The sequence below is a fragment of the Coffea arabica genome, chromosome 1c (genome assembly GCF_036785885.1).
Source record: "Coffea arabica cultivar ET-39 chromosome 1c, Coffea Arabica ET-39 HiFi, whole genome shotgun sequence".
In the NCBI taxonomy this organism is placed as follows: Eukaryota; Viridiplantae; Streptophyta; class Magnoliopsida; order Gentianales; family Rubiaceae; genus Coffea; species Coffea arabica.
This window is the reverse complement of record NC_092310.1, coordinates 43,239,480-43,255,485: the sequence shown is the minus strand read 5'-3', so window position 1 is coordinate 43,255,485 and position 16,006 is coordinate 43,239,480. Positions and strand designations below refer to the sequence as shown.

At 41.3% G+C, this 16,006-nt stretch overlaps 1 protein-coding gene across 1 annotated transcript; it reads left to right on the top strand.

The window, feature by feature from the left end:
- Positions 1-12,140: 12,140 nt before the first annotated feature.
- On the top strand, positions 12,141-15,801 carry LOC140005376 (uncharacterized). The gene is made up of 5 exons (XM_072046285.1): positions 12,141-13,659; positions 13,818-13,868; positions 13,975-14,291; positions 14,395-14,505; positions 14,587-15,801. Exons 1-5 carry the CDS (start codon positions 12,141-12,143, stop codon positions 15,799-15,801), a joined length of 3,213 nt encoding a protein of 1,070 aa, XP_071902386.1.
- Positions 15,802-16,006: the final 205 nt, after the last annotated feature.

Here is a 16,006-nt window from a genome sequence, read left to right as displayed (position 1 = left end):
TCCTCCAAGAGTAGTAAGCAAAATCACAAGGAAACAAGCTTTAAACCACCAAGAATCTCTCCTTCTCCAAGTCTCCTACTAGCTTGAGAATGATCCAAGAAGATGAGTAAGGTTGGAGTAAGTTTTTAGAGTAAAAATGGAGTAGATGAAGATGAAAATTTTTGGCTAATGGAGGGGGTAAGTGTTCGGCCAAGGGGAGGGAAGAAGCGAGGGTTTGGTAAGCTTTGAGTGAAGTGATTAGATGAAAAGGAAAATGGGATAAAAAACTTCCTTTGGTGTGCAAAAGTCAACAATTGAATAGTAGCACATTAGTGCTCTTAATTGAAATTAATTCAACTCACTCACCTCTAATCTCTCAATTAACTTTTCTTAGTCTAAAATTGATCATCCTTAATTCTCTAAAATCACTGCACTCTCGGACCAAATATTGTCTCGAAAACGTGTTTTCACTAATTCTTACTAATCGACCGATAGAAAAATTAACTTTAAGGACAAATGTATTAAAATATAACTTGAGACAATGTACCATACAAATGCAATTAAAATGAATGAAATAAATTAATTGGAGCAAATGAATAAATAAATAATTAGATAAACCAGTGAAAGAAATAAATGTATGTAAATAAAATAAAATAAAATAAAGATTCGGGTCCTCACATCCTTCCCCCCTTAAAAGAATTTCGTTCTCGAAATTCATACATTGATTTACAAATATCCCTGGATATTTCTTTCGAATCTCCACTTCCACTTTTCAAATCGCTTCCTTAATTCCACGATTTCTCCATAAAATTTTCACTAGAGGGATTTGCTTGCGTTTTAACTCCTTCACTTTTTGATCTAAGAGCTTTACCGGCCTTTCCTTATATGACAAATTCTCATCAATTTTTACTTCCTCCGGTCGTAACACATGAGATGGGTCGGGATGATATTTCTTAAACATAGAGACATAGAAGACATCAGGAATTCTAGATAAGGTCAAAGGTAATTCCAACTTGTAAGCCATGTTTCCTACGCGTTGGATGACTTTATAGGGCCCTACAAATATCGGTTGTAACTTCTTTTTTTTTCCCACCATTAAGCTTGCTTTCAAAGGTGTAATATTAAGAAACACTTTATCTCTAATCTCAAATTTCAAATCTTTTCTTCGATTATCCGCATAGTTTTTTTAGCGGCTTTGAGCCGTTTAGATCTTCTGACGTATTAATTTCACCTTCTCAAAAGCTTCCTCAATCCCAGGCATGGTAGTCGGATCCAAAATCATCTTTTCTCCAATTTCGTTCCAATGAATCGGAAATCGACACTTTCGACCATTTGTATTGAGCCATTTGTAAGGAGCAATTTGTATTGAGGCATGAAACTTTTGTTATAAGTAAATTTCACCAATGTAAAGTACTGACTCCAATATTTTCCAAAATCCAAAATACAAGACCTCAACATGTCCTTAAGGGTTTGAATTGTCCTTTCAGATTGTTCATCGATCTGCGGGTGGTAGGTGGTACTAAAATTCAGCTTAGTCCCTAAACTCTCTTGCATTTTTTACTGCAATCGAGACACAAACCTAGGGTCCCAGTCTGATACTATACTCACTGGTATCCCATGCAACTTTATAATTTCGTTCAAATACAACTTAACCAAATTTTTCAATGAGTATTTCATACTAATTGGCAAAAAGTGAGCAGACTTGGTCAACCGATCCACTATCACCCAAGTAGCGTCGTGCCCCCTCTGAGTCCTTAGTTGTTCTGATACGAAATCCATTATGATATTCTCCTACTTTCACTCGAGTACCTCCAATAGCTGTAATAATCTAGACGGCTTCTGATACTCGGCCTTAACTTGTTGGCAAGTGAGACAAGTTTGAATAAATTAGGCAATTTCTCTTTTCATATTTTTCCACCAATAGAGACTCTTCAAATCCTGATACATCTTATTACCTCCAGGGTACTTAGAACGGTGAATTTTGTTTCTTTAGACCTTCATCTTTTGGCACCACTAGGCGATTTCTAAATTTCAACACTCTATCGGTCCCCATATTGAAGTCGGACTTTTCTCCTTTTGAACTTTCTCAATCCATTTTTGCACTTCGGGTCCCCTTTTGAGCTTCTTTGATTCGATCTATTAAGGTAGATTTCACAGTAATATTCCCAAAAATTACCCTTTGTGACTCAAGATGCGGGTTCCAAACACTAACTTCCTCTAACATGTGTCATTCTCTCACCATTAAATTGGCCACTTGCACCTTACGACTTAGGGCATCTGCCACTACATTACCTTTTCTAAGGTGGTAGTTAAGCGTACAGTCGTAATCTTTCAAAAATTTTACCCATCTACATTATCTCAAATTCAACTCCTTCTAGGAGAATAAATACTTAAAACTCTTATGGTCGATGAAAATCTTGAAAGTCACTCTATATAGATAATGCCTCCACTTAGAAACAGTTTCTACCTTAACTGGATCCATAGTGATCTCTTCCTTCATTATTAGCCACAAACAAAGAATTCTTGCTCAAATTCAAGAACAAGATATAGAAATTGAATCACGGATAGGGGTTTAATTCCAACCAAACACAAATGTGTAATATTACTAATCAAAACATCAGGCACTACGTTCACTTTTTCTAATGGAGATACAACATATCTATAAATCTATAAATCTTTCACTACACATAGTTTAATAAACACAGTTATTTCAAGTAAAACATCACTAATTGCTAAGTTAACTACTACAGCAGTTTCACCCTCACGAAATTCATTTATCTTGAGCAATTCCTCACTTGATGTCCAAGTTGACCGCATTTGAAACATGCACCAGTTTTTGAATAACATATCCCCATGTAAATTTTGTAACAGGTTTCACACTTAGCAACTACGCATCTCTTCTTGAAGTATCCATTCTTTCTTTTCCCTTTCCCTTTATCCTTCATAGCGAGTTCATCACCAGTAATTGCTTTACGTTTCCCTTTAGTATCATGGGAACTTCCTTCACCCCTTTTAACTTGATTATTAAGAATGTCTTAAGATGCTACTCGATTAGGCGAATGCACTAATTCAAATTTATCCCACACCTCTTCCGGGATCCCTTTGTATTTTTTTTCCAATTCCACGTTTTTGTGTAGCAATTCAATTTTCTCCGCATGTTCTTACTTCCATCGTCTTTCCCAGTAGTCAGCCAATTTTTTTTAGAATTCTATCTCATTTTAAAAAATATCTATTTTCTTATGCATATCTCCTAAATTTGTCATCTCACTGATTTACTTAAATCAAATGCTAGCCTATCAGGCAAATCAAATGATCAAAATGAGTAACTATTCATAATTGGAAACTCTGACCATATTACTCTTCTGTTCTTTTGCTTACAGGTTATCCAAAAAATATAAATTTCAACTATTCTTTACTTGATATAGAGGAGTTCTTTGGTCTTTCCACAAAGATTACTATCATCACTTATGCACATAACAAAATACGGAATCATATTTCTTAATATAAAAGTTTCACACTCTAGCTCACACTCCAATACTTATTTACAAAGTTGTTCAAGAAGAATTCATAATCTCTTACTCTCACTAGTGCCTTATACTATTCTCTCTTCTTTTCTAAGTCCCAAGTTGGTTAACAGGTCCTGAACCTTAATGATCAGTTAACTGTGATAAAATATCGATCCCTTCCACTTTTTCGACCGTCTATAATTCTAATATATTTCTAAAGGGATGAACATAAAATAAATATGCATAAATAAAATTTAAAGTGACGATTTAAATATGTAAGACAAAAAATAAATATGTGAGACATAAAATAATTACAAACATGCACAACTCATAGCGTAAATTAAAAGTCATAGAATAACAAAGTCAAGCACATCATATATAACATTCAAGTGTTTCAAAAGATAAGTAGTATAATTAAACAAAATAGAATGGTCTTAGAACAAACACCACATCAACTATCCTTGACAAAAACTACTAAAATAGAAAAACTACTAGCTTAGTGATTGGTAGAGCCAGAAGTCTCGACTACTTCAGTAGGTTCAGCCTCGCCTTCAGCACTAGGGGTTATGTTCTCCTATCCCTCATCGAGTATCTTGCCATCCACTACTTGTTCAACCAAGGTCACACACTCAACCATCATACCCTCTGTTCGGTCCCTTACTTCTTGTACCACCCTAACAAGTCGACAATTAGCCTCTGGAAGCTGCTCACGAAGGGCCTCTACTCTACTTTACTCTTCGAGTACATTCGTCTCCAGCTCATGAATCCTAGCGGTCCGGGTGTCCATAGTCGCCCTCAACTCTCGATTGTTCTCTTGAGCTATCTATTCGCATTAGATAACTGCCTCCAATCATCGATTACCGATAGCACCTCATAGTCAGGGTATGAATAAGTCCTCCAACAATCGCAAGAAGGCCTAGTTCAACGAATAGGATTCCACTACCAAAGAGGGGCCCTAGGCCTCTCTCGATAACGAATCACTAGGAGAGGTCCCTCGATCCTATCACTGTCGCTGCCACTGTCCATATCTTACAATAACCCACAAATCTAAAGGTTAGGTTCTTAAAATCACTAATGCCATTCAAAAGTTTAACTTAAAGTTTATCACAGATTTCTATGACCAAAAGTTCACGTCTAAGAATTCCTAACCCTATTCTAGGTATTTCAAACCTAGCGCTCTGATACCAAGTGTGATACCCCCACCTCTTCCTAGGGTATCAACGAAATGCCTGCCCAATTCTCGTCAGGATTCACGCACCCATTCAAGTTTTATAGTGATCTACAAGTCAATCATAAATTTAGAATTAAAGAAATACTGCAATTATACGAGCCAAACTCTTTTAAAACTACCATTTACAATTATAATCTAAAACCCCCAAGTATACCATTTATAATTATAATCTAAAACCCCCCAAGTATAACAAAATTTACACTCCAAATGTCTCCAATAACATACAAAAGGTTCACTAGCTTCCACCAAAAGTCGCTAGTCTAGAATCCCCAACTTCCAAAGCCTGTCAAGGAAAATAAACTTAAAGGGATGAACTAACGCTCAATGAGGGCAAGAAAATCAAGCAAGCAAACAAGTGGCACCAATTAAATCAAATATCACACTTAACAGCGGCTTAACATGAAATTTCATTTAAGTGCTCAAATAAAAAATAAAACATAAGTAGAAGGATACAGAACCTCTCAGGAGTTATTTCCACGTCTCGACCGATTCAAACCATTTTTAGTTGACCCTCCATTAACTCAAGTAGCAACATATCCGTAGAACTTCACTTACTTCCTCCATCCATCATAACACCCTCTTAGATCCGAAACTAAACAAGTATGAGATGACAATACTAATCGAGTATGCCAAGTAAAATCTCAAAAGATCAAACTATAAAATTTTCCATGGTTCACCAAACTTCTCGACCAAGCCCTTGCCGGCTTGAGTTACGAGGTTAGCAAATGGATTGGAGTGTCCCCCCAAGTATAATTGGTCGACGAGACAACACTCCAATCGACTTAAAATCGATCATAGCATTGAGTCGGTATGAGAGGCACCTCCCACCCGAATACGACGTAGTACATGCTGCCGCTCAGTGCTCACAAGTTAAACATGTTCGAGTACAAGTGGAAGTCACAAATATTCATGTAACAAGTAACAATTTATCAAGAAAGAGAGAGGATGAGGGTGGTAAAGTACACTCTCGTCTCGACAAGTTCACGAATCATATAGCACTTTTACAATTATCATTTCAATAATAGTAACATGAAGCATGCACTTGACACTCATCAAAAGTCAAGGGCAAAGCAAGAACAAAAGTAAGAGGCCAGACAAGCTCTTCGGTGTCCACATGACCACCTGAGACATGCACAATCACAGTTACCTAGGTATTCAACCAAGGCTAATAAGAAAAATATTCTCTTACTACCCACACTCAAAAGTCATAAGTTCAAGTCGAATTAAAAGAGACTTTCTCGCTTAATCTTTGAAATAATACTCAAGAAAAATTTAAAAGTCGTTTTCGAATCAAGTCGTAGCAAGAAATCTCGATTTTAAAAAAGAAAATACTATGCTATCAAGAAAAGAAAAAATAGTTTTCATATCCTAAAACTTCGAATCCTATGCCCAAATTTTAGAATATAAAGAAGCGTTCACGTTTTCTAAACTTATGGAGTCAAAATCCATCAAAACGCTACTTATTTTCATAGTAAATGTTGAAGTTAAAAGTTCCAAGTTTCAAATAGAAAACTAGTGAAATTTCTCAAGAGTTACTCTAGTTAAAATGCTATATTTTATGCTCCATTTTATGGAAACCAAGAGCATAAGACTAGGGGGCGAAATCTATTTCCCAAGTATGAAATGAGGTGCAAATAACCAAGAAAGTTAGACTTGAAACCTAGAAAATGTTTCCAAGTGACTTTGGAGTGTTGTCACTTTACAAGGAAAAATTCAGTTTTGGCAATTTTCTTTGAAAAATCATAACTTACGTTTCATATGTCCAAAATTTGCAAATCTTAAACTGTTGTAAAATAAACTCAATGAACTGAAACTCTTTAGAAGAAACTTTTTCCAGATTCAAACCTAAAATTAGTCAAATCTTAGCTCCAAATCACTGTTTCAGTAAGAACAGAGTAAAACAGTATTGAATTTCAATGAACTTTGAAAATTTGGTAAAATTCAAAGGAATCGAACTAGCCCTTGAAATTTATACCACTGAAGAACTCCAAATCTAGTTTGAAAAGCAATAAACAGGACTCAATTTGGATTTTTTTACACCAAAATACAACAGTTTTATGAAACCTGGTTTTTGAAACCGGGTTCACGAAATTCTAGCTTTGGAACATCCAACACAGTTTCAAAATCGGATCATATCTAAGGCTACACAAGTACAAAATAGCGTGGTTTACGGATTTGAAAACTAGATTCAAAATTATAAAAGTTACAAGAAGAAACTGTCTTCAAATTTGTTTTGTAAGATGAGTGAAAATGAGTTACAAACTGCAGCAGTGCTTGTTTCTTGGTTAAAACAGTGAGGAAAAATAGTCAACTTTGCCAGTTCACTGCGGGTCATAGAAAACGACCTAGCAGGTGCATTTTATACCGTTGGAAAGCCTTCAAAGTCTAGTTTCATATGCCTCAAACGGAACTTGATTTCAACTCCTGTACGAAAAATTATGGGCTGTTGAGTGCACACTGGGCGGGGGTAAGTGTTCGGAGGGCTAATGGAGGGGGTATAATGGAGGGGGTAAGTGTTTGGCCAAGAAAAGGGAAGAAGAGAGGGTTTGGTGAGCTTTGAGTGAAGTGATTGGATGAAAAGGAAGATGGGACATAAAGCTACTTTTGTGTGCAAAAGTCAACAATTGAATAGTGGCCCATTAGTGCTCCTAATTGAGCTTAATTCAATTCACTCACCTCTAATCTCTCAATTAACTTTTCTTAGTCTGAATTTGATCATCTTTAATTCTCCAAAACCACTACACTCTCGGACCAAATATTATCTCGAAAATTGTGTTTTCATTAATTCTTACTAATTGAGCGATAGAAAAATTAATTTTAAGGACAAATGTATTAAAATATAACTTGAGACAATTTACCATGCAAATGCAATTAAAATGAATGAAATAAATTAATTGGAGCAAATGAATAAATAAATACTTAGATAAACCACTGAAATAAATAAATTAAAAAAAAATAAAATAAAATAATAGATCCTCACAGACATGTGTATATATATGTTAAGAGATCTTCATGTTCCAAAATTACCTCGCGTCAATATACCTTAGAGACTAGATGTTGTGTGTGCCTGTGTATGTGTACACACACACATGTATATATAAGTGTGCGTGTGCATATATTCAACATATATGTACATACACATACACACACATGTACACACAATACATACATATATACATGTATGTATTGTGTGTACAGGTGTATGTGTGTGTGTACATATTTGTTTGTTATAGATCTTATAAAATATAAATTGATAAAAGTGAAGAACTAAGAAAGTAGAGAGAAGGAGAACAGAGAGAAAATTTATTTCATTCAACTGCCCTTCTAAAGATTACAAATGAAGCTTGTAAGATCTCTATTTATTGATGTTACAAGGTGAAAGAAACCTGTACCAACACTAATATGGAAACATGAATTGAATAGTTCCACAATGAACTAATAAATTATGAGAAAATAGATGAATGTACTAATGAATCTTTTAGGGGATGAATGTTCCAATGTACCTCTTGAGGAGATGTATGAACTTCTACACTTATTATTTATTAATTTCAATGCCAAAATTTATCAACTAATCAAATCTATAATTCTTGTCTTTTTTCATAACTTCAAAAAGCTTTTATTATATGTAAAAGTATTACCAACTACTATTTTTCTTCGATTTCAAATTCTTACTGAAGTAACAAAATTATTACACTTTTCATAATTTCATTCTCTTCAGGAGTATGCTGTTCAAGAGCTAGAATTTTGTCACTAGTAATTTCTTGGAGTCATTGATTAATCTTGGACTTCACTATTTTGTCATTAACAATTCTCTTTTCTTTTGAAAATTTTCATTTTTAGAACTAGGAGCTCTACTACATTTTAGGCATGTTTTAAACTTATTAGCACTTGCAAGTTGTCATTTAAGAACATCAATTTTAATGGAAACATTTCAGTAGGATTATGTGATTTAGTAAATCTTCTGGGATCAACAAATGCACGTGACAATTGAGTTGCAATTTTTTTTGCAAATAAATAATCCTTTGAACTTCAAGTTCACATCTTTTTGTACAAGATTCTAGAAAATCCAATGATGTTTTTGAAGTGAGTTCATTTTTTCAGTTGATCTTTTCCTCTCCCAATATCAAATCAAATATTTATAGATTTTGATTTAATCAAATCAAGTTTAGTCAAATCAAATATTTACAATTATGATAAAATTAGATATGCCAAGATAGGGCATTCATGAATACCCTAACTTTATCATACGTCATTCTCTCTTAAATCTCTAAAGAGTTAGACCACAAGTTAAGGGATCTTCAAGTTCCAAAGTAACCTCGCGTCAACATGCCTTGGAGACAAGATATGTGTGTGTGCATGTATTTGTGTATACACATACACACATACATACATACATATAGACATATATATATGTATGTGTGTGTGCATGCACACACGTATGCACATATTTAAATATATATACATATAAATATACATACACATAAATATACATATGTATACATAAACATGCATACATACATACATATATATATAGACATGTGTATATATATGTGTGTGTTTCTTTGTTATAAAACTAATGGAATATAAATTGATAAAAATGAAGAATTAAGAAAGTATAGAGAAGGAGATTAGAGAGAATATTTCTTTCATTCAACTGTTCTTCTAAAGGTTACAAATGAGGCTTATATGTCCTCTATTTATCGATGTTACAAGGTGAAAGGGACATGTACCAACATTAATTTGGAAACATAAATTTAGTAGTTCCGTAATGAACTAACAAATTATGACAAAGTAGATGAATAATAAATCTTTTAGGGGATGAATGTTTCAATGTATCTCTTGAGGAGATGTATGGATGCCTACACTTATGATTTAGTAATTTCTATGCCAAAATTCATCAACCAACCTAAGCTTATAATTCTTGTCTTTTTTCATAATATCAAAAGCTATGTTATATGTAAAAGTATTGCCAACAATTATTTTTCTTCGGTTGCAACTTTTTCTTATAGCAACAAAATTCATTAAAATTTTCATAATTTCTTTCTCTTCATAAGTATGCCATTCAAGAGCTGGCTCTTTAAGAGCTAGAAATTTTTCACTAGTAATTTCTTGGATTCAGTGATTAATCTTTGACTTCACTATTTTGCCATTAACTAATTCTCTTTTCTTTTGGAAATTTTTATCTTTAGAACTAGGAGGTCTACTACATTTTAGACGTGCTTTAAACTCGTTAGCATTTGCAAGTTGTCCTTTAGGAACATCAATTTTAATGGGAACATTTTTAGTAGGATTATATGATTTAGTAAATCTTATGGTATCAGTAAATGCACACGGCAATTGATTTGCATTTTGTTTCAAATGAATAATCCTTTGAGCTTCGATTTCACATTTTTTTGTACGGGAATCTAGAAAATCCAATGGTGTTTTTCAAGTGATTTCATTTTTTAGTTGATCTTTTCCTCTCCTGATGTCAGGAAATATGATTCATTAAAATGACAAATTGCAAATCTCTTAGTAAACAAATCACCAATTGAACAAAACCAGGCTGGCATAAAACATACATCGTGAGAATTAGGGCTACTGACGGCTCCGAAAATTTAGGAACGCACGAGTCTCTTGCGAAGCACGTCGGTGCATGGCGGGCTGGGGGCCGTCGGCGAAGCCCCCGGATGGCGGGGCTCCCTCCTTCGCAGCAGTAATTTCGTCGACGGTAGGGGCTGAACCGGTGGCGCTTGGGGAAGTGTCATCGTTCAGGGGAGAGCCGGCTCTCCGCATCTCCCGGCAGGACATCTCGAAGCTTGCTGCACCTTTCAAGAACTCTCTGGTTGGGCGGTTTCCGTTCAGCAGACCTGCGTTGGAGCACATCAGAAAATTCATTGTCTCTCTCGGTTTACGAGGGGGACTGCCCTGTAGGCTTGTTGGACGCCAAACACGTCCTCCTCAGACCAGCCTTGGAGGAAGATTATACCCGCCTGTTTGCCCGCCGGATCTGGTATATTCAGAGTTCTCCAATGTCCATATCTAAGTGGACAATCGACTTCAAAGCAGACCAGGAACTAGCCGTCGCTCCGGTGTGGGTGTCCTTCCCAGAGCTACCGCTCCCCTTCTTCCAGAGGTTTCAACTTCTGCAGTTGGCTGCGACGTTGGGGCGTCCTCTGAGAATTGATGCAGCCACCAACGACCTCAGGCGCCCTTCGGTAGCTCGAGTTCTGGTGGAGGCAGACATTGCCAAAGTGCCGGCGAAGCGGGTGTGGATTGGGGATGACCAATATGGTTTCTGGCAGCCGGTGGAGTGGGAACACTTTCCGGTATATTGCGCCCACTGCCGCTCTTTCGGCCACCAGGAAGCGGCTTGCTTCAGGAAGAATCCGGCTTTGCGTCCACAGCGCCAGCAACGTCGAGGGGAAGCACCTAACCCCAAGGAAAAGGGAACTGCCCTGGCCCTCGCCCATGGCTCTGGGTTGGCGCCGCTGATTGGCCACGGCGGCGTGGAAAGGATTGAAGACCCTCTTCCGGTGGTGCCCCCCCCCGACTCTCCAGCAGGCTGTCGCTGGGCTTGGCCTGGAGCAGGCAGCGCCAAATGCAGAAACTCTCGGGCAGGAGGACAACGTACTGGCGGAAGACGCATTGGCAGCGCCACCTGCTGCATGGGCACAGGCAGGCGCCATGGTGGAAGCGACACTAGCCGGAAAAGGTGCAGAGGGGGTCCATGGCAGAACGGTGGCTGAGGCTACTGCTCCACCCGAGCCCACGGAAGGATCGCCCAGGGAGATGCCTTCAACGCTGCTGCCAAACCTGATGCTACAGGACAGGAATCAACCACAGGTGGAGGAGTCCGCAGGGGTGCTTGTTGGCAGCTTGGTGATTGACATAACGGGCACAGGCGACGATGTCCCGGTGGTTCAGACGACGATGTCCTCAGTGAGCGCGTCATTCGGAGGGGGGGTCAAACCGCTTTGCAGCTCTTCAAGGCATGGATGAGGAGGAGTCGGATGGAGGGTCGTCAAGGTCACCCCCGCGCATCTTGCGCAGACGGGACTTGCCACGGCGATTGTCAGCAGACAACCTGGGGGAACTGGTCTCCACTAGGCAGCAGCTAGTGGAAGCCCACAAGGAGTTGAACCGCAGATGGAACTTACTCACTGCAGCGGGAGGGGGGTCACAAGGCGAGGAATACGGCGCAACTGAGTCAGGAGAGGGCTCGCCAAGTAACAGGGGGAGGCGTAGAGGCCGCCCCCGTAAGGGTGCCACCACGAAGCAGGTAATGATAGTTTCTCAAACTTCTTATTCCCTCCGTTCTAATGTTAAACCCAATTAGCATTTTGTGTTGGAATATTCGGGGTGCTTCCCGCGTGGACTCTCTTCGATATGTGGGGAAAATTTGTCGAGAAAATTCGGTCCGCCTTCTGGCGTTACTTGAACCGATGTCGGACATTGGGCAGTTGGAGATTGTCCGTCGCAGACTCAACTTTGAGCATGCGGCTAGCTTTATTGATCGGAAGATTTGGCTTCTATGGGATTCGAGTCTAAGTCTTGCTTGTGTGGAATGTGCGGAGCAACTGGTGCATGTAACGACCTCCTTTGGGTCGGACGTAGCTATCGCTGTATCCTTTGTTTACGCGAAATGCACCAGGGTGGCGAGGCGGCCCCTCTGGGAGGCCCTAGAAGGCATAGGGGAGGCTATGGTTCTTCCATGGATGGCAATTGGGGATTTTAATGTCATCTCCTCGGCGGAGGAGAGATCGGGGGGGTCCCCTCCCAATCCGCGCAACATGGAGGAGTTCAATACCTCAATGTTTAGGTGTGGCCTAGCCGCAATGGATTTCGATGGGCCACAGTTCACTTGGACAAATGGCTCGGTCTGGCAGCGTTTGGACCGTGCCTTGACCAATGTCAAATGGGCATTGGCGTACCCGATTTCCAGGGTCTCTCATCTAACAAGGGGGCGGTCTGACCATGCACCCCTGATGGTGAAATGCGCCCCAAGAATGGGATCTCCACGTTCCTTTCGGTTTCTTAATGTTTGGGCCCGACATCCTGGTTTCTTGCCTATGGTTCAAGAGGTCTGGAAAAGGGAGGTGGCAGGGGTGGGAATGAATCGCTTTTTCAATAAACTAGTTAAGGTGAAGGAGGAGCTGCGGATCTGGAATCGAGAAACTTTCGGTGACATTCCCACCCGAGTTAAGATAGCCGAGAGCAATTACAGGTTGCGGGAGGCGGAGTATGATCGGAGTCGGGACGAGGTCGCTAGATCTCTCCTTCACGAGGCTCGGGCTACATATAACAGGGAGCTGGCAATCGAATGTGAGTTCTGGAAGCAAAAGGCGGCACTGAGGTGGCTGCGAGATGGGGACGCTAACACGTCCTTCTTTCACTCGGTGGTCCGTCAGCGCCGGAATTCAAACTTTATTGCGCGAATTAAGGATGCGGAGGGCCGATGGCTCGACGCGGCGCAGGACATTAAAACTTCTGCAACAGAATTCTACGCAGACTTATTTACGTCGGAGTCAACAGTTAGAGGGGGTTTTCCGGATCTTCCTTTTGCAATTCCATCGGTGGGTAGTGTGCAAAATGACAAGATACGAGAAGTGCCTTCCGCTGAGGAGATCAGAGAGGTGGTCTTCTCGATGGATTTGAACAGCGCCCCCGGTCCTGATGGCTTTGGCGTGGGATTCTATCAAAAGTGTTGGGAGATTATCAAAGACGACCTAGTGGAGTCAATACATGATTTCTTCAGAGGGGTGAGCCAGCCACAGGGTTGGTCTAGTTCGGTTATAGTGCTAGTGCCAAAGGTAGAGGGTGCATGTCAGTGGCGAGACTTCAGGCCTATTAGTCTATGCAACGTTAATTCCAAAATCATCTCGAAGATCTTGGCATCCAGACTAAATGGAATTCTTCCAGACATCATCTCACCGTGGCAGACGGGGTTTGTCCCAGGGCGTGGTATCTCAGATAATATTTTGTTGGCCCAGGAGATGACCCAAGACCTGGACAGACGGCTGAAAGATCCGAACCTGATTCTAAATTTGGATATGGAGAAGGCGTACGATCGGGTAGAGTGGTCTTTTCTGCTTTTCATGCTTCGTCAATTTGGGTTCCAGGAGCAAGTCGTAGATTTGTGCTTCCGGACTTTTTCCAACTCGTGGTTCTCGGTACTTATTAATGGCGAGCCGGCAGGATATTTTAAGTCATCTAGGGGGGTAAGATAAGGGGACCCGCTATCTCCAGCGTTATTCCTATTTGTGGCTGAGTTTTTAGGACGAGGGATTCATGATTTATTCTTGGCGAGTGAGTCTAGATTTTTTGTCTCGGCGGGCTCCCGGGTGCCCTACTTAGCATTTGCGGATGACATCATGATTTTCACGCGGTGTTCAAGTGACGCGTTGACGGCGATTAAGCTCTTCTTAGAGCAATATCAAGCCTGGTTAGGTCAGAAAGTGAATATCGGCAAGAGCTCCTTTTGTCCGGCATCAGGGGCATCTCCGGAGCAGTTGCAGTTGGTGCTTTCCACTCTCGGATTTCGAGAACAAAGACTGCCTATCAGATACCTCGGGGTCCCGCTGACAAAGGGGCGGGTGACAAAGACTGTTCCACTGGAGCTCCAAGCTTTTATCCACAGGGGGCAAAATTGTTCTCATCAGGCATGTGCTTAGCTCTATTCCGCTTCATCTACTTCAGGTACTGCAGCCTCCAAATGCGGTTCTGGTAGCTCTAGGCAGGATCTGTAACGCTTTCCAATGGGACCGCAACACTACGGAAAAGCGGGTGCACTGGACGGCTTGGGAGAAAGTCTGCTTCCCGGTTGAAGAAGGGGGATTAGGCATGCGGGCTTTCGGAGATGTCTTACGGGTGTTTTCTTGCAAACTATAGTGGAAGCTACGGAGGAGGGACTCGGCCTGGGCAGAGTTTATGCATTGCAAGTATATTAGAGGGGTGCACCCGGTGCTAGCTCGGGTAGACCGTCCGCCAGCATCCTGGAGGCGGTTGTTGGAGATTCGGGATTTCGCTGAGGGCCGGATTCGGTGGTGTTTGGGCAAAGGCTTGATTGATTTCTGGCAGGATCGCTGGTATACAGCTTTACCCCTGGCCCAGCTCCTGGGTTTGTCCAACACGCCAGATGTGTTAGTCGGAGAGCTGTACCTGCAGAGTGGGTGGGATGTCGCCCGTCTCAAGAGCTGGCTTCCAGAACATTATGTGGCACGGATCTTGGAGCTCCAAATCTTCCCTGACTTAAAGGACCACATGGTTTGGGAGGGATCGCCGTCGGGAGAATTTTCGGTCTCGTCGACAATGGAGGCACTTCGGCAAAAGAGGAGTACGACTATGGTTAGCAGGTACATCTGGGGCACTGCTTTGCCAAAGAAGATCTCATTTTTTGTTTGGCGATTGGTGAGGCAGTGGGTTCCCTTGGACGAACAACTGCAACGGAAGGGCGTTCACCTGGGGTCTAGGTGCTCTTGCTGCGAAGGGGCTAGCGAGACAGTTGGGCATTTGTTTGTGTCGGGCCCGGTGGCCGAAAGTGTCTGGGGGCATTTGTTCCAACAGTTTGGAATCACGCGAGAGGGGATACAAGGGGTGCCCTCGCTGCTTATGGCTTGGTTCCTCTCTCACCGGCTGGTCGGAGCAGACCATATTCGGGCTCTTATTCCGAGTGTGACCCTCTGGTTCATGTGGCGCGCTAGGAATCAGTCAAGGTTCGAGGGGGCGAAGATGCATGCAGATCGTATTTTAAGGGAGGTAGGGAATCTCATTGAACAGTTAGGGGAGGCACATAAATTAGGGAAGGCATTCCTGGGAGATGGCGATTGTGTATGGGCTAGAGGGAGAAGTATACCGGGAAGGAGACGCCGCCCCCGGTTGGTGGTATGGGCCAAACCCCCTAGTCATTGCCTAAAGCTAAACACGGATGCCAGCATCACTGCTGCTGGGGGTGTTTGGGGGAGGCGTGGTCCGGTCCAGCGCAAGGAAGGTGATATTTGCTTTTTACAAGGAGTTTGGGGAGGTCCACAGTGTGGTTCATGCAGAGGCATTAGCGCTTCTTACGGTATTGCTGCATTGCCAGGAGCGGCGGTTAGCGGGGGTTAAAGCAGAAAGCGACTCGAAATCTCTCGTTCGGATGATCTCCTCTAGAGCTTTGGCGAGCTGGCCGCTCTGCAACGTTCTCAGGAAGATTCGGGCATTCCTCCGCGAGATGGGGGCGCCGTTGAGTCATATTTACCGCCAGGCTAATATGGTCGCCGATGCGCTTGCTTCGGCGCAATTGGGTCAGGAGTCCCTGTTTACGGGGGAG

Coding starts and splice junctions, on each gene's coding strand:
- LOC140005376 (XM_072046285.1), top strand. CDS start 12,141: ATGTCGGACATTGGGCAGTTGGAGATTGTCCGTCGCAGACTCAACTTT. Junction 13,660..13,817: donor GGGGTTTGTCCCAGGGCGTG/GTATCTCAGATA, acceptor TTTGGGTTCCAG/GAGCAAGTCGTAGATTTGTG. Junction 14,506..14,586: donor ACTGGACGGCTTGGGAGAAA/GTCTGCTTCCCG, acceptor TGCAAACTATAG/TGGAAGCTACGGAGGAGGGA.